Consider the following 23186-nt stretch of genomic DNA (forward strand, 5'->3'; position numbering starts at 1 on the left):
GAGATCCCCTGATGAGGAAGTAGGAGGGAACATTTCTCTGAAAAGAAAATATTCCCTCTAGATTAGTAAACCATGCAGCAGAAGTCATTCTTGAAATACAATAATTTCATATCCCCGCATGAAAATTACATGAAATGCTAACAAAATGTCTCTTAACCTGCATGCTCCACAACAACTGCCAACAAGTAAAAAAATAACACACACACATTCTATCTACTTTAGTATGTGGGACATTAAATGAATGACTGTAACCTTGTATTTCTCCCCTCACCAGCTATATTTTTAAAATATAATTAGAATATATGCCTAGGTATTTTAAGCCTAAGATTAAATATTTAAATTAAAATAAATCCATAACGAATTAAGATAAATTCTCCAGCAATTGTAATGAAAACTTCAGTGGTTGGAGTAAATGTGCTATACAATTGTTTTCAGTACCTATTTAAAAATAAAAAAAGAAGTCAATCCAGAGTAACACTATTTAATAGAATGAAAATGAGATATAAGTCAGAACTGGCTTCTGTATTCAGGAGGAAAAGAATAACTACAAATAAAATTAGAAAGTTAATATACTTTGGGATCTACCTCTTCATAAAACTAGAAGTCATGGTATTCTGTTTCTTAGTTTGTTTTTAAGTTATCCATACTTTTAATCTGTACGCCCATAGAATTCATTTAACCTGGTTTCATATATGGTTGGTATATTTTAGTTTTCCATTTTACAGACAAGGCAACCAAAGCAAAGATAGGTTAAGCCAAAGTGACATAAACTAACATAACCATTACTCCTATAAACTCCTTTGATGGTTACACTTTAAAGAGATGACTTTCCAGTCCTTGAGAAAGGAAAGCATTATTATTATAAAAATTATTTATTTATTATTATAAATAAATAATAATGCTATAATTTGAATCCAGGCAATCTAATTTAGATTAATGTACTAATTTGACTAATTTCTAGCTTTTGTTCCTGCTCTATTTACAATTAATTCTCCACATAGCAAGCAAAGTGAATTAGAAAAACACATCATTCCCCTGCTTAATGCCTTCTGACAATTTCCCACAAATTCCAAATTCATTGTACAATACACTTAAAGTGGTCCTGCCTCTTCCTCTGATGTCAACTCACCCTCACTCATAACTTTATATGCACCCTGACTTAAGTACTGTTACTCCTATAAGCAAACCAGAGTGGTTCTCACCACAGTACTATCAAAGCAAAAAACGGCACTTAGCAAAATTAAACAATGAAGACCTCACTGAAGGTTATTGCAGTGGTGTAAATGACAGAACTGAGTCTTCACTCTGCTGCAACAAAAACAGAGTTGTTTAAAGGCAGAGGTAAGAGGGCCACTTAGGCATTTGTGCATACCAAAAGGAAAAGTAAACTTGTACATTTACACCTTGGAGCAAGATGTTCACTGAAGTTAGGCTCCTACCCTCTCATAGAAACTGGGAGATAGCGTTGCCATCTCCTTTGATGGTTACATTTCAAAGAGATGGCTTCCAGGTCCTTGGGAAAGTCATTTCCTGGGTTGTAAAATTGGCAAGAGGTTTTGAAAGATTAACATACACTTCAAAGGAACAGAGAAAGAATTTATAATTACAAGTTTTGAAAGGAAATGCTCTAATTGAAGAAATATTAGGGTCTATAGTCAGGTAAAAACCTGTCTAAAGTTTAATAAAGTTAAAGGAACCATTAAGTCTATCTTGGTCAGGGCCTTTGCCCTTGTCCCCTTCTTTCTGGAATGTTCTTCCACCAGCTCTCAGCACAACCCAGTCCTTCTTGTCATCAGGGGACCACTTCTAAAAGGTCCTCCTTAAAGCTCTCTCTCCTACCACAATATAAACAACCTGAGAGCAGGGACTTTGTGGTTTTATAAGCTGACGTAGCTCTGACACCTAGCACTGTGTCTGTCCTGTTGTTTAGACTAATGTACTTCTGTTAAATAGAAGAACAAATGGAAAGTTCAAGAATGGAAAGGAAAACTGTATGTGGCAAAGAACTACAAATATTTGTCATATAAAACTACAGATGATTCTGTTAATCAATAAATAAAAGTAAAATAACTTTTAGTTAATGTGTCCAGTAATAAAGAGGATCCTATGACCCTAATCATATCAGAACAAGAAAACATGTCTATATTTAGTTTAGTTTTAGTGTCATTTGACCCAGGAGAAAAGTTCAGAGTGACATTCACAATTTGACAAATCACTTAAAATAAACAGAGTAATATAATATGTATTTCCTGTTCCATAAAAAACAAAGGTGTTGTCCCTACAGATAAGGCACCTGTGAGAAACATGAAAGCAGAAAAAGAGATGAAAATACTTTAAAAATTGACATATAATGACTTAATACTATTAAAAAGAAATAAAAATAATATATTTATATCCCCAAAAAGAAGGACATCTGATACAGGTATACCTTAAAACATAAAATGATAAGGGATGATATAGAAATTAACTTATTTATTTTAAATTATCCTGAAAAAATAATTTAAATAATTAGGCATTATAGTAATAGAAAATCCTGGACCTTGGCTATTGTTTCTGCATTTGTTCCCAAATGTTATGAAGGTTTGGAAATGGATGTTTTCAGAATCTTAAGTTACATAAAGCTCTGAGTTATTGATTTTCAGATATACAAATGTACAAATGCAGAGAAATGTTTAGGAAATGGTAAGGGAGGTAGAGAAATAGCAGAGTAGAACAGACATTCTATCAAGCCAACAGTAGTAACCCACTTGAAAAATTTTTGGCTTGTATATTTCCATTTTTAAATCAGAATGACAAATAAAATAAGTTCAGTTAAACAGCTTTGTTCTCAGCCTTGATTTCCAATAAGTGAAAGAATACTGGCTCACTATTACAAAATATGTCTCAATTAAATAAAATCAAAATAATAAATTATTTTCTCATTTTACTTTTTTCTTTCAATTAATTATTTTCTACTGATCTTTCCATAGTGGATTCATAACACTATGAATCCAGTGGATTCATACATTTACAATAATAAATACTTTTTTTAATTATTCTGAGATTTTTTTAAACATCTCTATACCCATTATAAGATGTATAAAATCTGTAATGATGCTCTAAATAACCTAGTAAGTAAAATTATCATCCACATCTTAGAGATGAGGAAACTTCAGTACAAAGAATGTAAACAGTTTACCATAGAGTAGGAGTTGGTAAACAGTAGTTCTAAAAGACAAATTCAGTTCACATGAATCTAAATCATACTCTTCACACTGTTCCATGAAGTCCACAGTGCCACTTCCACTCCCTTGTGGGGAACTGGGATAGTTAGTACATGGTAGAATAATTCCTCTTTGGCACTGTCTTCTTGTTGTTTACAAACCTCTATGCCTTCCCCTCAGAGTTATGGAGGCTCAATATGAAAGTCTAATTTATTTGTCTGTTTATGTTTTGCAGCCAAACCAAAGGGAAAGTGATAATACATGCTGTACTGAAGTTCAAATCTTGTTACAAAAATAATGCAGCAAAATTTTGGGACAGAATTGAAATTATTTTACGTGAGAAATTAAAGGGCCAAACTGGGTCATTACTTATAGATTCTTCATCATTTAAGTTTTCAGGTAAGAATATGTATGGCATAGAATGTCTTTTATCCTTAATTTGAACATGGTATTTTGTTTTGCAAATGAAAATAACTCCTTTCTTTAAATATTATTTCATAGAAAATGATAACTATATTTATCCTTTTCTAAAGTAATCAGTATCCCAAATAACATTTCTTTGCAAAGCAAGACAGCTTTAAACTCATGGTTTATTCTGTGGGGCATGATGTCACCTGATGTCTCAAGATTCTAGATTCCTAAATTCCAGAACTGTTGAATCTCCTTCAACATCACGCTTAATTCTTGATATACCTTCGGTAGAATTTGTCTCTCTCACCATTTTAATTCTTATGCTTGAGCGCCTAGCAATATGTGGAAGACAACCTCTAAAAGGTGGAGGCAATAATTCTTCTGTTCTCAGAATAATTAGTGTCTCTCGAACATTGATAACATGGTCTAAACTAAGCTGGACTATCAATTCTTTGTCACAAAAAAATTGACAAAGGACAAAAAAGTATTGCTGCCTAAGGAATGACCCATAGGTTTGGGGGGAAAAAATTAGGCCGAGTGTTCAGTTCATTTGCATGGGACATCCAAAGGATCAAAAAACAAAACCTGAACATGCTTCTTCTGGATAAAGCCATTGAATTGTTGAAATGTGACTTCTCAGGTTATTAGATGCTCTAAGATCTTCCTCTGCATTATTTACTTACTGTGTGTGTATGCATATGTCATAAAAAAAGAACAGAAATAAAGCAGGCTTCAAATTTATAAAGAATTTGCCTACAAGGATTAATTTTTGGAAACTCATCTACTAAAAAACATGAACTCAAATGTAAATAAGCAGAATCATATTCCTAGTATTCTTGCAAACTTTAGGAACATTATGTACAATCCCAGGAAAAGACATATTGGAAGCCTTTTCCAGATATATGATTTTTCTCAGTAGTTTTACTAAAATGCCATCCTACAATTCACTCTTACTTCCTACTGTAACTCCTATAAGCATACTAGAGTGGCTCTCACCATAATACTATCAAAGCAAAAACCTGCACTTAGCTTAATAAAACAATGAAGACTTCATTGAAGGTTATTGCAGTGGTAGAAAGGACAAAACTGTCCTCACTCTACTGAGATGGCAGTGTACCACTGAGCTACATTCCCTATTAAATGAAACTATATTTTGATACTGTCCTAACTTCTATCTGTTGTTTAGAAACTTCTTATCCCTCCCTCTTCACCCTTCATCAGAAGTTAGGTGCTTCATAAAATTGAGTGTGGTTTTATGGGTACAGGAGCAAATCCAGAAGCTGACAAAGACAATCCTTCAAAACAGCACTTGATATAAGTGATATGAGGCTCACATTCATGACGTCTCTCACCAACAACTGTTAGTCTTCACTGGTCACCAGGTAAATGGATCTGTGCCATAGGGAACTATAAAGTTTATTTAGGCAAAGTTGCTGTTATAGCACCTTATTAAATATCTTGACCTTCTGATGCTAACTGGCTAGTTCAGTAACTTAGCACCTGCACCTAAATATTTCAAAGTTGTGAATTTCATTTTTATATAAGCTGCTTAAATGTAGTAGAAAGTCACAACTTCCTACAACTGTGACTTAAGACATTACTGGCCACTGATATTAACTACAATGAATCACTGAATACAGCACCAGTGTCCTATACTATTATGCTTAGGAAAAGATGATATAGCTTAGTGGTTAAGGCCATGGATTCTGCTATGAAATCATCTGAGATTTGAATCCTAGCTCCTCTATATATTTGCTATTTGACTTTGGAATATTTAAATATCTCTGTGCCTCAGTTTAACCATCTTATCATGGGAATGATAATTATTTAAAATATTTCATATTGTCATTGTGCAGATACCAAACGTCTAATTCACTATAAAGCACTTTTAGAAACATGACTAGTATAAAGTACCATTATTAAGTTTTTACCAAGAGGAAAAAACCCATTTGAAATATACATCCTATGGATTGTGCGTTTGTAAATCAATTTTATAGATTTTATAGATTTTTTTTGCCATTTTTTTCTTTTTTCTTTTTTTTGATTCATTGTACAAAATGGGGAACAACATTTTATTTCTCCAATTATACACAATGTAAAGTCACACCGTGAACTGTTTTTTTTAATTAGTAGTCTTGCATAAACTTCCCTCAAATCTTGGGCAGCTCTGAGTGAAGGGGAAGGAAATGGAGACATTCCTAAGGAAGAATGAACTCTCTCTCTCTCTCTCTCTCTCTCTCTATATATATATATATATATATTATATGTATAATATATAATATATATATTATATGTAGAGATATAGAGATAATTTGTGTGTGTGCATGTGCATACCAAGGAATATTTTCCCAGACATCAGTTACTCTTCTGATAGCTGAATACTTGGATATTCTCTGAAAACTAATTGAACCTTAAGGAATATATGTACATGCTTTTTATATTTGGATTCAAAGCAGGTCAATAAGCCCATTTAAAGAGGTTTTCTATCCTCAGGGATAGAAATTATTGCTCTCATAGAAATAAAGTTAACCGAGTGAGTGACCATTAACATTTCAGCACTTAATAATTAGACCTACCTCAGGAAATTTGTTTTATATAACTCTTGGAATTTATAATACTAAATCATAACCAGGAAAATGCTTAATCATCTACTATTGGCTAAACCTTTTTATTCATTTTATGAATAATTACTGATTGAACACTGTGGTCCAGGATGTTCTGGGAAAATTCTACCTTACTATTTATTTTTTAATTTATGCCAAATGTTAAGTTCATTTTCTTTCCCTATGTACATACCAAAGGATAAAAAGATATATAAAAATGGGGTTTTTATTTCTAAATTTTTTCTATTAATGATTAATAATAAAATCAAAATCTCACAGAATTTCCATTTAGGAGGTTTAGTGTCTATAAATGCCATACATATTAAGTCATTTATATCAGATCCGTATCAAAATGAGGAATGGTAAATATAGGTTATTGATTTTTAATCCAGAATGAATACATAAAAACACATTATTCCTTACACAGTGGACATTCAGGAAACTTTAGAGTGGGAAGACCTTAGAGATCTGCAGTCTGTTTGCCAAAATCAAGATTCAATGAAATAAGTGTTCATACTAAGGTAAAAATGGACATATCCCAGACTCAAATCCATCTTCTCAGTATATTTGTGTTCTCTATACTTATTTTTGGTTTTCTGTTGCTGAGGACTGACATCAGGGCCTTGCACATGCAAGGCAAGCACTTCACCACTGAGCTACATACATCCCCAGCCCCCAGTCCCCAGCATCTTTTAGAATTTTTTAATATAGGGTCTCACCAAATTGCCAAGGCTAGCCTCAAACTTGGGATCATCTGCTTCAACCTTCTGAATAGCTATTTATACACTTTTTAAGGATCAATTTGGAACTTATTACTACACTAAAAAGCTGCTTATTCTATAGAATTCAAGTTTCTAGCTTTAAAAAAACTGCCTCCTTTTTCCAAATTTGTAGTTGATCATTCAAAATTCAAATCTTTTAAATTCTGTCCTCAATTTTAGTATCAACAAAGAAAGGATGTAAATCCATATCTAACTTAAAGAATTGCTTAGGTGGGATAAAATAAAATATTATACAATACTAAATTTAATTAATAATTATGAACTAATTATGCAAATGCCCTAGTAGGCACTATGGGGAATTCAAAGAGAATATTGTCTCTCCAGCAAAAAACTTACCTGCACTTATGGTTACACTAAGAGTCAGTGTTGATGAAATGAGAGGCATGATTAGGATCATTATTTCACAAATGTATTTTAAACTTTTCCAGTATAAACCTTGTAATATAGTTTGGATCCAACGCTGTCATCATTTGGTAAAAGCAAACAGTGACAGCAAGTTGCTCAATGAGAACAGCTGAAAACTCTTTCTGAAGACAACATGCCTGAAGCCCCATGTTTCTCAGACAAGGGGCTCTATATCTTTGTTACCAGGTTTGGCCAATAATCCTAGGGGAGCTCAGATATATGGTTCCCTTGGAAGCACTTTCTTTTCCTTCAGAGCACTTCTCCCAGTTTTGAATTATATATTTACTAAGGTGATAACCTACTATTTGATTACCAACTGTCTCTCCTACCAGACTATATTCTCCATGAAAGCAAAGGACATGTCCATTTTTGCTACTATATCTTCAGAGTGTACCAAAAACCCTGGTATATTGCAGTAAATAGTTGCTGAGTGAATTAATGAATTCAATAATATCAAATCTATAACTGACAATCATGAGAGGAGAGAATATCAGCTCAACTGGTGAGAACCCCCAAAGAAGATTATATAATAGCTATGTTTTCAGTTCTTCCAAACTCAATACATAGTACCTTGCCATATGCGTAGTAAAGTTCATTCATTTTATAAAATGGTTGCCCTGGGGTTCTTGCAGTACCCCGATTGAGTAGGTTTTATGACAAGTGTGGCTCATGTGTACTACAAGAAGCCTTTGCTTTAGGAAATAAAGAAGGCTCATTATTAAGATCCATGAATATAGTATGTAATCTCATTTTATACTTATTCCTGAATCCCATAAAAGGTGACAGTGGTACTACATTCCAAGTACTAACAAAATCAGTATTTCTGCTGTGTTTTCTTCAAGGAGAGGTCAATGTTTTATCCATGCATTTGAAGCTCACTATCGGAAGACTTTCTGACTACCACAAAAACAGAAAAAATTTTGATAGTATAGTTTTCCCTGCCCATAAATGAATTATTTCCTGAATAAAACTCTTATATGGAAAATTTCTTTTTTTATTTTTATTATTATTGTATACAAATGGGATACATGTTGTTTCTCTATTTGTATATGGAGTCAAGGCATACCATTTGTGCAATCATACGTTTACATAGGGCAATGATGTTTGATTCATTATTTTTTTCCCTTCCCCCCCACCCCTCCCACCCCTCTTTTCCCTCTATACAGTCCTTCTTTCCTTCATTCTTACCACACTCCTTATCCCTAACCCTAAACCTAACCCTAAACCTAATGCTAACCCCTCCCACCCCCCATTATATGTCCTCATCCGCTTATCAGCGAGATCATTCGTCCTTTAGTTTTTTGAGATTGGCTTATCTCACTTAGCATGATATTCTCCAATTTCATCCATTTGCCTGCAAATGCCATAATTTTATCATTCTTCATTGCGGAGTAATATTCCATTGTATATATGTGCCACAGTTTTTTTATCCATTCATCAACTGAAGGGCATCTAGGGTGGAAAATTTCTTAAATTAACTCCAATGATTTCAATGGGAAAAGTTGTTATGCATTCCCCAAATTCAAAATATGTATTCACTTACACTCAAACAATATCATATTCCTTTAAACTAGAGATGATTGCATCAGTAGTTTAAATTAGGTACAAAAATTCACCTGTATTATTTTATGACTGTATATATAATCCTATCTAACTGTTATATAGCTTAATCAAAACAATATACATGTAAAATTTAGCATTTATGAGTTCAAACTTCAAGATAAGAATAAAAGAAAGCAATATATGAAACAAGTTGGTCTCACATGATGCACTTGACTGTCACTGCCTTAAACTATCAAGCCACAAACTAAGAAGAAAATCTAACACTAGACTTTATGTACTAACTATGAAGCTGCAAGATGACCATGTGGTGGTTCTCTCTTAGACGCTCTAGAAGAAAAAATGCACATCAGTTCTTGTAAAAACAAAGAAATGCCTCATATACTAAAGTGAGGGTTTTAAATGAAATGCCTTATAAAATTGAAAGCTCATAACTTTAATAGGCATATTTAAGGGTATGACTATCATTTGTTTTAAAAAATAATGATCACTTCCTGCACAAAAATGCCTTGTGTACAATGGTACACTCAACCTGGCAAACTGTAATAGTATGAAAAATATTTTAAGTACTTACTCTAAATCATAATTGGCTACAATAAAACTGCAAATTATATAGAATAGAAAGAATAATAACAAAGAATTTCATACACACATAGGATGGTCCTGACTCACTATCATGAGTTTGACAAAAATAACAATAAAACTAGTTTAGTGCTCATTTGTGAGCATCTCACCAATTCTGGGATATGGAATTATGTTACTAGAATGCATTTTATCATATGGCTTGATCCTGAGACAAGGCATGGCTTCATTGTATCATGCCTTAAGCAACTTACTAACTAATCATTGTTTGATAAATCAGAGGATATTTTGATAAAAGTTTATTATTATGTGCTTTCTGAATGAAGAACCAAATTTCAGTTCTATAAGCCTGTTTTATAAGCAAAATATTTAACACTTTGATCACCCAAAATTCCTTAGGAATAAATCTTTTTTAAAAGGTAAATTTTCTGAATAGTTTATATCTTATCTTTTCAATAAAATATAAAAATTCTTCTTAAAATTATGTTTTTCCAAAAATGTTTCTCAAACTCATCACCAACTCGTTGAGCATCACAATGGATATCCACTAATAAATAGTGGATATTGGTACACCCTTGAGAAACATAGGGTTATTGTCACCTTCACTAAATTACCTTAATATTTGAGGTTTTAAGCCCTCATTTTCATTCTTTACACTTTATTTTTCGTCCCTCAATGTGAACCAGAATTCCTATTGTCACTTCTGATTTTTGTTTTTTCCTATGATCATTTTTCTACCTAGACTTTCTTTCAATTCATTTTAAACATTTTACTGTAGTTTATATATAAAAATTAGAACAGCGAACAGCTTTTGAATAAAGGGTGTTGGACCTTCTTATTTAATTATATGGACTTTAGTACATTGAATTTTGGCTCCTCAGATACTTTTGTTTCCTGATACTTGACTTTATTACAGAGAAAATAGTTTCAAGTCTCCCAAAATATGCAGGACATTGTAACTATAGATATTTCAGAATGTCTTTTAATAAAGTCAGGAATTCACTTAAAATGATATTTCAGTTTACAGTTTGAAATATGAGTTATTAAATAATACAATTATGTATCAGACACTTTCCAGATATTTAAAATATAAATAATAATAAGATAGTCACTATATTTAAGATGACTAATAGCAATAAGTCACATGAGATACACTTCCACAAAGAAAAAAATTCATAAAAGTGGCTTGCCACACTAGTTGTTCTTGTTTTTTAATCTCTGTAAAAGGAAAAACCACCATAATTTTCTGATAATTATTTTTGATAGTTGGGTACTGATTTTAAATGATTAATGCTAAATTAATACTCCATCTAGTGAGTCAATTCATTTAAAGAAGTAAATTCCAGAGAGAAAAAAATTTAATACATTCAGCATGAACAAGTGAATATTACCAGTCAATAGTTATTTTGCATTAGAAATTCTAACAAGCAAATTGGCAAAAGACTATGAAGTAAAGAAATGTCCTGAGAAGAGAGGATAAGAAGGAAGCCTTGGAGAAGCTACATTTTAAGATGAGTCTTAAAGAAATCAATGGCATGAACAGAAAGAGATTCACAAAGTCTTTGCTGGATGATACACCAGTGCTGTACCATCAAGTGCAGATTCTTAAAAGATGTCTAGGAACATGGACAAAGCTAGAAATTTCCAAACTGAAAATAATAATCCTAAATATTAACTTTCTGTTCATTGTGTACCCTCAAAAGGATCCTTCCTTAGAAAAAAAGGATGTCATATTAAAAGCATAAGACATATAATCACATATGTTACTACTGCTCAATATCTCAACATAACTAAATATACACCTGGGTATATGTCTTGTCCTCCCTGCATCATGTTCACTTTTTGTACTGATTCCAAAGCCTAATGTCAACAATGACTTGCATTATAAAAAAGCACATGTAATATCTAAATAAAAATAGATAATCCTGATTTTTTGTATTTCTTAAAATATGCAAAAGAATAAAAAGAGAAAATGGAGCACAAGTCTATTTAAAAAGTATCACCTGTGCATACAACTCATATTAATTTAATTAATCTAATTTAATTTCATCATTAACATTTTCTCTCCATTGTCAAAATGATAAACATGGAAGGTATGTACTATTAAAAAAACTAACCTACGTTGCCCTAGAGGAATGAAAAATGATATATAATGTCTAAACCCAGAGATAATAAACTAACAAGAAACATAAATAAAAGCATTATGCATCTAGGGGACTAATCAAAACCTGCAGTGAGGGAAGGAGTCAGATCCAGGCTCTGTCTCAGCTTTTTGACCCAGACCATTCATATCACAGCTCCAGAGTAGTTAATTTTTTTCACTTTGATGAAAATATCATGAACTAGTGTCCATGATGAAAAATGGTGATTACTATGTCATAATTTTTTTTTTAATTTTTAATGATGTTTCTCAATAAGTTTCTGTACATTTATAGTTTTACAGTTTTCAGAGCTCTATCACATGAACATTTTAAAATATCACATAAAGCACATTCCACAATAAAAAGCAGCTCAATTATTCCATAATTTTAATGTTAGAATTCTAGGAAAACTATATGAAAAATAGGATTTACCAATTTATTTAGCATTTGGAATAATGTAAAGTAATAGTCACTTAAGTAGAGTTAAAGCCTGTGGCCTACATAAAATTTTTATTATAAATGAATTTACCATTACTGTAAAATTATTCTTTATACTTAGAATCATACAGTTTAGGTCTCATTTTTATTATCTGTTTTAGATTTCATCTTCAAGGAAACAATATTCACTGGAAATTAGACTTTTGGGGGAACACTCTTTACCAATGCATTCAAATTGGTATGCACTGAATGTGGTTCAATGGTTAAGCACTCCTAAGTTAAATCCCCAGTACCAAACTTCTAACTCCAAGAGTAATCGTGGGCATGATATACTACAGAGCCAAAGAGCATTTAAGCGTTTTGTTCTAATCCGATATTCAACAGTCAGTGAATTGTGCTTATTTTTCCCTGGGTGAAATAAATTTCTGGACTCCCTCTCAAGAGAATATTTATTATCAGCAATTCCAAATACCCTTTATGCTAAATGACTTTTCTTCATATGTCCAATTTTCTATGCGTAATTCCACCATAGTACTTATTACATGATGATGTGTGTGTGTGAGAGAGAGAGAGAGACAGAGACAGGGAGAGAGAGAGAGAGAGAGAGAGAGAGGGAGAGAGAGGTGAGGATTGAACCCAGCGTCTCACACAGGCCAGGCAAATGTTCCACATCTGAGCTACACCCCAGCAGCATTTGTAATTGCTTTTATGACATGAAATAAAGAGGAAAAGGACAGGGCAAGGTTATAGACAAAAACAGTTTTTTAAATGAGTAATGATATTACCTAATGACTTACTAATATTAAATCAGTGACTTCACAATGTAAATATTTGGTTGGGAGAAATTCTACACTCCAATTTCTACACCTCTTATAAATTCTTGGCTTCTATTAAGTTTATTACTTGACCAGGATGAGTTTATATTTTGATATTTAAAATATAAAAAGAATAAAAACTTGGTCACTTTAAATGAATTTCAGCTCTTCCTTTGATTTGGTTGCCCCAGTTCAATCCAATCCCTCCTACCCCAAACAGTGACAGCAAATCACACACCAATTGAGGTACCTGGTGAGAAGGTGCTTTGTCCCTGAGCTTGGGAAGAGACAAACTCTTCCACCAACCAGGTGAGTGAAATCCCCAGGGCTTCCATGTCTGAGATACTGGTAGAGTTCAATATAGTTAGATAGATCCAGGGAAAGTAATTGATAACCTCTGTCACCTGAAAGTTGGATTTTAAAATGTTTTATTTTGGAATGCATTTGGTTGGAAAATGTCAGAATTTAGAAAGACTGGTGGAAGCAGGACATCATCATTAGGCAGGAATAATTGTTTCAGTTAAGAATTATCAATGAAAATTTGGTGAAGAGGTGCATGCCTGTAATCCATCCCAGCAGCTTGGGAGAGAGGCTGAGGCAGGAGGATCATCAGTTCAAAGCCAGCTTCAGCAATTTAACTAAACCCTAAGCAACTTAGGGAGACCCTCTCTCAAAAAAAAAAAAATAATGGGCTAGGTATATGGTTCAGTGGTTAAGCATTCCTGAGTTATTCCAGCACCAAAAAAAAAAAAAAAAAAAAAAAAATCAATGGAAAACAGGTGTGGCAGTTCACGCCAGTAATCCTAGCTCCTCTGGTTTTCTTGAGCGTAAGGATTCAGGGTCAGGCTGGGCAACATAATAAGACCCCATCTTAAAAAAAATCATCAATGAATTATAACAGATTATTTTATGTATTTATTTAGCCAGTTCATTTTTTGTGGTTCTGGGGATTGAACCCTAACGCACTTAACCACTGAGCTACATTCCCAGATCTCTTTTATTTTGAGACAGGGTCTCATTAGGTTGTCCAGGCTTGCCTCAAACTTGCTGAGGCAGGCCTCAAACTTATGATCCTCCTGCCTCAGTCTCCCAAGTTCTATTGCCCTGATTTTTAAATTATCTAGTTGTCTAACTTTTCTACTAGACTCTAAAATTATTAAGGACAGGAATCATGTCTTTTCTTGGACTACTGGCCCGTGGGAGAAGACCAAGGCACATTAGCTGAGCTGTTTTTTGTTGTTTTTTGAACAGCTTTGTCTATTACCCTCTGATTCATCTTCCTCTTGGCAGAGACAATGCCATTGCTTTTTTGTTACTTCCTTTATATGGCACACTGTAAACAGAGTCTCATAGGTTACATTGTTGAATTCTTTATTCACAGACAAATCTATAGGAGTTGCAACCTCTTAGTCCTTAGGGACTGAGGAATAAAACAAAGTCACAGCAGTGACTCAGTCCAAAAGGATAATGGCGTAAGTCACTTCCCCACTCTCTGTAGCTTGTCTTTCACCTAAACAAGTGATACTTATTCTGTTGACTCTAGAATAATACAATTAAAAGTACATTATAAGTCCAAAATATTTCTTCCCCTTAGCAAGTCATGCATAAATAAAGAAAACCTCAAAGAACCAAGAAACTTCTGTGAATATAACAGGATTTTAAAATAATTAATTGCTTTAAGTATAGGAGTTAGCATTTTTCCTGTCCAGGTACAAGTTTAATTATTTCTAAAAATCTAAATATGATTTGATATATTTTACCAAGCACACAAAATTCAAAACTGAAGCCTGGAGATATCTTCTCAAATAAAAAGCCTCTGGAAGGCAAGCTGTGAAGGATATGATAAAACAATGCTAGCTTTCTCTTCAAGCAGGTGTGGCTCACATCTTCTCACAGTCCAACTGACTGTTGAATGACTCTGGTCTTTTTGTTCAGGCAGGTTGACTTTCTGGTAAAGAATTCTTTTGTCTACCCAATTTATTGTGCAACCTAATGTAAGAGTGAGTAACCGTAACTGGCACGTAGAACTGGTGATACTCCTTCCTAATTTTACAGAAATCCAAGAGCATTCTAAAAATGAATCTCTATTAGCACTTACAGTATTTACTTCATATAGCAATTGGTGATTCCTTCTTGAAGAGAAACTCTTTAAGTAGAAATTGCTAGTGGGTTTATGGTTCCCTGTATCTGAAATTTGGAGCATGACTCATTGGCTCACCCTTTCTGCATACATTTCTCACATGAATTGAACAGGTTTGCAATTCTTCAGGAATATAAGGTACATAGCAAAATTATCTGGCGTAAATAATTTCATTCTGTAACATTCCCTAAAATAATTTTTCTATTCAGGAATAAGTAGACAATGTCAAAGTCTGCCTCATTGCTAAATGACATTATTTTTACATAAAATTAATGGAAATGGAATGGCATGCTTCACTGAATGTTTCAAATAAGCAAAAATTACCACTTAAAAGGGTATTAATTTTGAAAGGATTAAAACATAATAAAATGCACTCAACACAAAAATGTACTAAAATAGCAATGTGTGTGTATGTGTGTTTTGCTTTCCTGTCAATAACATTCTTTGTTAAAGTATAGTGACTTAAATGTCTTATTCTAGTTCCCCCAAAATGCAGATTCAAGACAAAAGCTTGCATGCAGTAGTAGATATGCGAAAAGGGAGTTGTCATTACCAAGGACAGTTCTGACCCCATCCCATGGGGCCTAATGAACTGTATCACCCTGTGATTAAACGGGGAAGCATCTGTCCATCAGCTCTGATCTTACATTGGTCAGTTACTCAACTAGCATAAATTCCTACATGTCCTAATTGTTGATCATTGAATATTCTATGTGTTTCTTCTGGCAGAAAAGGAGAAGTCTGATGTGCTGACTTGAGAAGGGCACCTATGACATTGACCTGAGCAAAGCTGATCCAAATTTACATGATCACCACAACTGTGGCATAAAAGATGAACCAAGATTTAGGTGGTCATAAAAAGGTGTCAAAAACATTCAGTTTTCTAGTGATATGGGTTCAGGAAAATAGTTCAGGAAGGTTTTCATTTCTCATACAATTTAATACTTTTCAGGACCAAAACTTCTTTTTCAAATAATTCAGGATGCCACGCATAGTGGCACACACCTGTAATCCCAGCAGTTTGGGAAACTGAGGCAGAAAGATATAAATTCAAAGCCAGCCTCAGCAACTTAGTAAGTCCCTAAGCAACTTAACAAGACCCTGTCTCAAAATAAAAAAAAATAAAAGGACTAGGGATGTGACTCAGTGGTTGAATGCCCCTGGTTTAATTCCCAGAAACTTAGGGTAAAGAACTTGAGAGTCTTTTTAGAAACAGAATAATAAGTACAAGGATTTTATTATTCTCTATATCAATTTATGAACATAGAAATTGTATAGTCAAGATTGAGTAAAATAATTATGACTACAAAATGTTTCCAAAATCAGTTACTACTAATATTTAAATAAACTATTCGTAAATGTACATATTTTCATTTTCTTTTCCCTTGACTTGCAGATATTGCAATGCCGATTGCAGAAAATCTTCTCCATACCTGTAAGTTTATCAACAAAGAGTTATTTTCTATTGAAATTTAATTTCCTTAAATGCCAAAAGACCTCCATTTGAGAGTCAATGTTATACCCATAAAGGTGTAACAGGAAGCCTACTTTTAGAAACTTGTATAAAGGTTACTGCAGTTGACCTTAAATTCATTGACCCTAGATTTAAAATGAGGAACACATTATCACATGCCATAGGGGCAAGGGGACCTAGGGACAAGCAGTGATAATTTTAGAACTTAGAATCTAAAATCAGTTACTCATGAGTTTTGAGTCCCAGATCTGCCACTTACTAACTGCATAAATTTACATAGTTTACTTAACTTCTCAAAGCCTTAGTTCCAAATTGTTGTGAAGATAAAAATAAAGTGACACAAGCAAAGTACTTATAAGAGCACAGTGCTCACAGTAAGCACTCAGTACACGTCAGCTATCTGCATTTTCTATTTTGCATATGAAAACTAAGCAGCTAAGTTTGTGTGCAGAGAAAATAGATGCCTTATGTGCAAGTAGCTTCTTCCTCACACACCAAGGCATTCTGCTTTCATTCTCCCATTACCTGTGTTGGGAAATATGATCCCCAGGATTGCTGGAACCTGATATAACCTGTCAGGAAAAGCATTGCTTTTATCTGGGGTCTGAGACTAACTGGGGCAGCTGGCTTAAAGGAATCACTGTCCAGAGCAAGGTGACACTGACCCCATCACTTTTACTATACAGTTACTTCTGAGAAATTTGGGCAAAATTTAAACACAGAGTTGTATTAGATTTTTTTTCTCTTTCACAAATTTTGACTGTACAATCCTCAAGCAACTTAATAAGACATCTTAAAGTAAAATTTTCCAGTGAAAAACTAGTATCTATAAGATCAAAATTCACTTTTGGGAATTTGTCAGGTTCATAGGAGAGAAATAGCCAAGAAAGAAATAAGAGCAGTGGTAAGAATGAGATCATCCAATTTGTCTATCCCACACTAAAACACTACAAAAACTTGCATTCAGTATTTTGAATTTGACTTGGTCTATCTAGGATTTCGATCATACTTTTAAAGAAGAGGGATAGTCAAGAAAAATCAAGCAATATTAAAAGTATAGAGTTTTCATATGTAACATGATAAAGTATATTAAAATACAGTAATAGAAAAAAGGATTAGATGTTAGAAGGGTAGAGAGACCGTAAGAGCTCTTTAGATCTGCCAATGTTTCTGAAAGTATCAACCAGCAATCTCTATTATATTCTTTAAATCCTTGAAATTTATTTACCATATGATTCTTTTGACATAACAAAGTTACAAGGTGCCACGTAGAATTTCAGCAAAGGTAATAACAAGGTAATACTGCAGAGGTGGTGGCTGAAAGCTTAACAGACACAACAATTATGAGTAAATGAGAACTTAGAATGGAAGTTGACACATGGATAGAAATTAAGTGAGAATTATGAGTAAGAGCAAAAACAAGGAAGTTGTCACCTAGGGGAAGTTCCTATTCCACAGAGAAGCATCTTTGTTTTTATATTCCTGTAAAGGAAGTTGAATAAAAGCCAACTTCCTTTAGGAGTTGTCCATAAAGAAGGGAGGATAGGGAGGAACCATTATACCTCTGGGTTCTGGATTATTTGTTTTATCCTTTGTCGCGTCCATGATGAGGCAGTGGAAAGAAAAAGAAAGAAAAGGGAGTTACAATCAGTGAGTCAGTGTGAGGGCTCTCACTCAGAAATAGCAGCCACAGAGACTCCAGTTCAGCCAAGTGATTCTTACGAAGTACAACCCTTAACAACCTGAGAATAACCTAAAATTAAAAACAACATGCAAACTTAAAAGACATCAGAGGACCAGTAAGACCTTTAAAATAGTCTACCCAACTTTTTCCTGTGCTTCTAATATCTTTCTATCTTCAGGAAAGAACATCTCAAAGTACATCTAGCATTCTAATTAATATGCACCAATAAAAAGATTTTAAAAGCCCATTTCTAATAATAATCATTTGAACTTTTACTGCTTGTCTTCTGTTATTCTCAACATACTTTATTGATAATAATCTGTGAAATTTGAGGAAAAAAACAAAATCTCTGAAGAATTGAGCAGCTAACCTTTCCAATTTATTTATATATTCTCATTCTTGGTATAAGTACCTTTCTCTAATCCAGGGTGCCTCATCCATTACAGAATATTGACAGAGTCAGATATTCTTTTTTTCAGTAGTGCTCCTGTTTAATACAGAATATTTAGCAGCTTCCCTGGTCTTTACCCACTTGATACCTGTAGCCTCCCTGAAATATCCTAATTGTGATAACCAAAAATGTCTCTGACATTGCTAATTATTCCAGAGGAGATAATGTTCAAAAACTAACCCTGGTAAAGAGCCACTGCTTTAATCTACACCCCCCACAATGATTATGGCAAATTGTTGTTTTTTTTTTTTTTTTTTTTTTTTTTTTTTCACTCTCCAAATGCTTTGGAACATATCTATTACAAAAAAAGGGCTTGTAATCAAGTATCATTTTTGTTTCAATATGTCTCATGGATTATACCATACAGATTATATTTCTACAAACATTTATTTAGCTCCTTTTTATGTGCTAATATTCTCTGTGGTAAGTTCTGCAGATACATTTTTTTTAAAAAAAGATGTGATCCCTGCTTTCTATTAATCACACGGTAAAAGATACCATAACCAGTGAAAGGACAAACTTGGTATTTAGTTAGGAATGAGGTTAAGTTAATCAAGGGAATCAGAGAAACAAAATCAGACGGAAAGAACACTGCAGATTTGCTTTAAAGATCTCAGAGTCTGGAAGTTTCTCAAGATCTAAATAGACAATAAGGCACAGTCCCAATTCATAGAATCACAGAACTTTGGAAACTGGTTGGCTATCTTCACATGTCATTTATTTATACAGGTATTGTGTATTGTGATGTTAGGAAGAATAAATGTCAGTCTATTTTGTGTCTTTTCAGTATCTTTTCACATTCATGTTTGTTCACTCACACTTTCATAGGAATGTTTTCATCACACTAATTCATTGCTCAACAACAACCTTCACTAAAATTAAAATGCACATGTGTCCCTGTGCAATTCAGTAATGTAACAGTTATTTTCTTCTAAACCCAACCCTATAATTTGAATTTACCTCTTACATCAGGTCACAGTGAGGCCATACAGGCATACAGAGTATCTGTGAGTGATGGCTATAGGGGAAGAAAATGTCAATCTATTTTGAATAAATTCTCAGTAAATCTCATGTCAGCAGTAAGTCAGTCCTAACAGCCTGTTCAAAAAATGGTGCTGGGAAAACTGGAAATCGATATGCAGCAGAATGAAATTAAACCCCCATCTCTCGACCTGCACAAAACTCAACTCAAAATGGATCAAGGACCTTGGAATCAGACCAGAGACCCTGCCCCTTATTGAAGAAAAAGTAGGTCCAAATCTTCATCATGTCAGCTTAGGATCAGACATTCTTAACATGACTCCCATAGCACAAGAAATAAAAGCAAGAATCAATAACTGGGATAGATTCAGACTAAAAAGCTTTCTCTCAGCAAAGGAAACTATCAGCAATGTGAAGAGAGAGCCTACAGAGTGGGAGAAGATCTTTGCCACTCCTACTTCAGATACAACATGATGAGATTTATATTATGGGAAGTTTGTTTACGACAGCAAAATTAAACAATACCAATACTATGGAACTCTATTTTAAACAGGTTGTGGGCAACGCACAATAACTCGCTCTGGCAACAAAATAGCAGGAGGTCAGGATGCAGAAGAAGGAGAATGGCCCTGGCAAGCTAGCCTTCAACAGAACGATGTCCACCGATGTGGAGCTACTCTGATTAGTAACAACTGGCTTGTCACAGCTGCTCACTGTTTTATAAAGTAAGCTCTGGCCCAGATGAAGGTCTAAAAGTCAATTAAGTATCTAAATTTCTGACAAATTTATTTCAACAATGTGGTCATAAACTATACTTCCAACACATCAATATCGTGAGATATCCCTCAAAATTACTGAATGATTTATCAGTAAAATAATAGAAATGGTCAGTTTAGAGCAGGATTTGTGGAGTATCATTCACTACAGGCAGTTGGTTTCTTTTTTTTTTTTTTTTTTGGGTGCTGGGGATCGAACCCCGGGCCTTGTGCTTACAAGGCAAGCACTCTACCAACTGAGCTATCTCCCCAGCCCCTACAGCTAGTTGGGATAAGATAATTCTTTGTTACGGAAAGCTGCCCTGTATACTGTGGAATATTTAGCAGCATTCCTGCTCTGACACCAGCAGCATTCCTCAATATTAACAAGCCAAAATGTCTCCAGACATTGCCAAATGTGGGGGGAAATGGCCCCCAGTTGACAACCACTAAGTTAGTCATTTACTTCAATTTTATAAAAGAAAACTTTAAATTCCAAATTGAACATGTATCTTATATTGAACATGTATCTTATATTTCTTTCATACATCATTATAAAAGTTAGTTTCATTTATTTAACCATAAGTATTTTAATACATGTTCCCATAAATCTACAGCCTCATTTTAAATGATGACTTTTTAAAAAAGATAATTGCTCAAAAAGTATGGAATTTTTAATCTAAAAGTTACTTAAATCTTTGACGATTATTTTAATTTTACTAAGAAGAAATCCTTGTCAACCTTGAATGACTCTCTTCAAAATCATGCTTGTTTTTATGTTTCTTTAGTAGGATTTGAAAATGTTCTAGCAGCACTATTAGTAGTACTAATTAGTAGTAGTAGTAGTAGTAGTAGTAGCACTATTAGTAGTACTACATAGTACTTAATATAAAAATCCTTGAAAAAATAATAATGTCAAAAGTATTTTCTTTATAGTCTTTAATGGTTGAAAGAGAGGATTTAGACTATTTTTTAATTTCCATAAATGCACTCTTACCACATATCCTTGCCCACTTTTTACTTAATATTGTTTTATGTTGTCATATTTATCTTTCTAGATCTCTCTTTAGTATTTTTAGTATTTTCTAGTCAAACCAAGAAATAAAATGTAGTTTCTCTGAGCTATCTTTTATAAGACAGTAAACAGATATTCCAAATCTGATGTTATCATTATTTTTATATTTTCTTTTACATGTAGCTTAATTTTGGCATGCTTATAAGTATGATGGGAACTCAAACATACCTAATTATTTTTAAAAGATTAAGAGATTAAGTTCTACAACTTTAAAGTATAATGTTTTTAATTAAATCTATTTTTTAGGGCAAATAATCCTAAAGACTGGAATGTCAGTTTTGGGCTTCTTTTAAGTGATCCCAAAATACAACGAACTATCAAGGATATTATAATTCATGAAAACTACCATTACCCTGCACACGATAATGACATTGCTGTTGTGCATCTGTCTTCACCAGTATTATACACAAGCAACATCCGAAGAGCATGTCTTCCAGAAGCTACTTATAAATTCCCACCCAATTCAGATATGGTCGTCACTGGATGGGGAACATTAAAGTCTGATGGTGAGTTTGAAATCTCTCTCTTTTTACATGACTTGAGTTTTAAGAATTAAAAAGAAATCTACTCAGAATTATATCTAAATCTGCAAAATACTTTCTCTGGATCATTTCACAGAGGATAATGTGCAATGGATTAAAAATGATCTTCAACATAATTCATGCAAAAACTATAATTTCATAGAGCTGTTTATCATAATTCCCCTTAAAATGGCAGTTTTTATGGAACTTTATTATTTGGATACACAATTCATTTTCCTCCATTTTATTCATTCATTGAATAAACATTTATTTTGATTATTGTCTAGATTCTTGAAAAGATAAAATAGGCAAATATCCCTACCTATTTTCTTAGCAAGATAAAAGCTTTAATTCTCAGTATAAAAAGAAAAACAAAAATTTCAAAATACCAGAAAGAAGTTAATATATATAGCATATATCATGAATGTAATTGCCAAAGGAAAAAATAAGGATTCCAGAAGATTGAGCACTTCAGATGCAATGAGAAGAGTAGCTCTCATAAGTAGGCAATACTTGAGTAAATTTCTTTTATATAAATGCATTCTTAAGACCCCAATGATATAAATATTTAGTGACTATTTATGTTCATATATACATTTTGAAAAGAGGAAAATAAAGTTAAAATTAATTCCCAAGATTCAGAATTAAAGTAATAAACAATTGAAAAATCTATAAAAGATCATGAAATCTATCTTCTGGGATATGAATTTTAAACTTTGCTTTGTTAGTCAAATATGTAGTAAGTATAAAATTCTAAAAACAATTTTAAAGAAAAAAATCCCATCACATACTATGTCTAAAGGTGATAATTAAATTAAATTGTTAATTTAATTTAGTGTGTTCAGAAATATTACATGCTTCCATTACTAAAAAACAAGACAAATAAAAGTTTAATAAATATGTTTTACATTGATTTAGAAATTGTACATAGTGTTAAAATTAAGATATTAGTAACCTAGCCAGAGAAATTAACATTGACTTTAGCAAAATTATATGATTTCCTTCCTTTAGGAAAAATTCCTAATATACTCCAAAAAGGGTCAGTGAAGATTATAGATAGCAAGACCTGCAACAGTGGAAAGGCATATGGTGGCGTTGTCACACCTGGAATGTTGTGTGCTGGGTTCCTGAAGGGACGAGTAGATGCCTGTCAGGTAAATCTGCC

At 33.2% G+C, this 23186-nt stretch overlaps 1 protein-coding gene across 1 annotated transcript in view; it reads left to right on the top strand.

The window, feature by feature from the left end:
• The window catches only part of LOC124995102 (transmembrane protease serine 11C-like), a 60259-nt gene that overhangs the window by 34012 nt on the left and 3061 nt on the right, over nt 1–23186 (top strand). Inside the window, exons 5-9 of the mRNA XM_047567575.1 lie at nt 3439–3602; nt 16477–16515; nt 20224–20395; nt 21747–22006; nt 23033–23175. Of these exons, the coding sequence (XP_047423531.1) occupies nt 3439–3602; nt 16477–16515; nt 20224–20395; nt 21747–22006; nt 23033–23175 (778 nt within the window). The remainder of the gene's footprint in view (nt 1–3438; nt 3603–16476; nt 16516–20223; nt 20396–21746; nt 22007–23032; nt 23176–23186) is intronic.

Source organism: Sciurus carolinensis, chromosome 10 (assembly GCF_902686445.1).
Source record: "Sciurus carolinensis chromosome 10, mSciCar1.2, whole genome shotgun sequence".
Classification (NCBI taxonomy): Eukaryota; Metazoa; Chordata; class Mammalia; order Rodentia; family Sciuridae; genus Sciurus; species Sciurus carolinensis.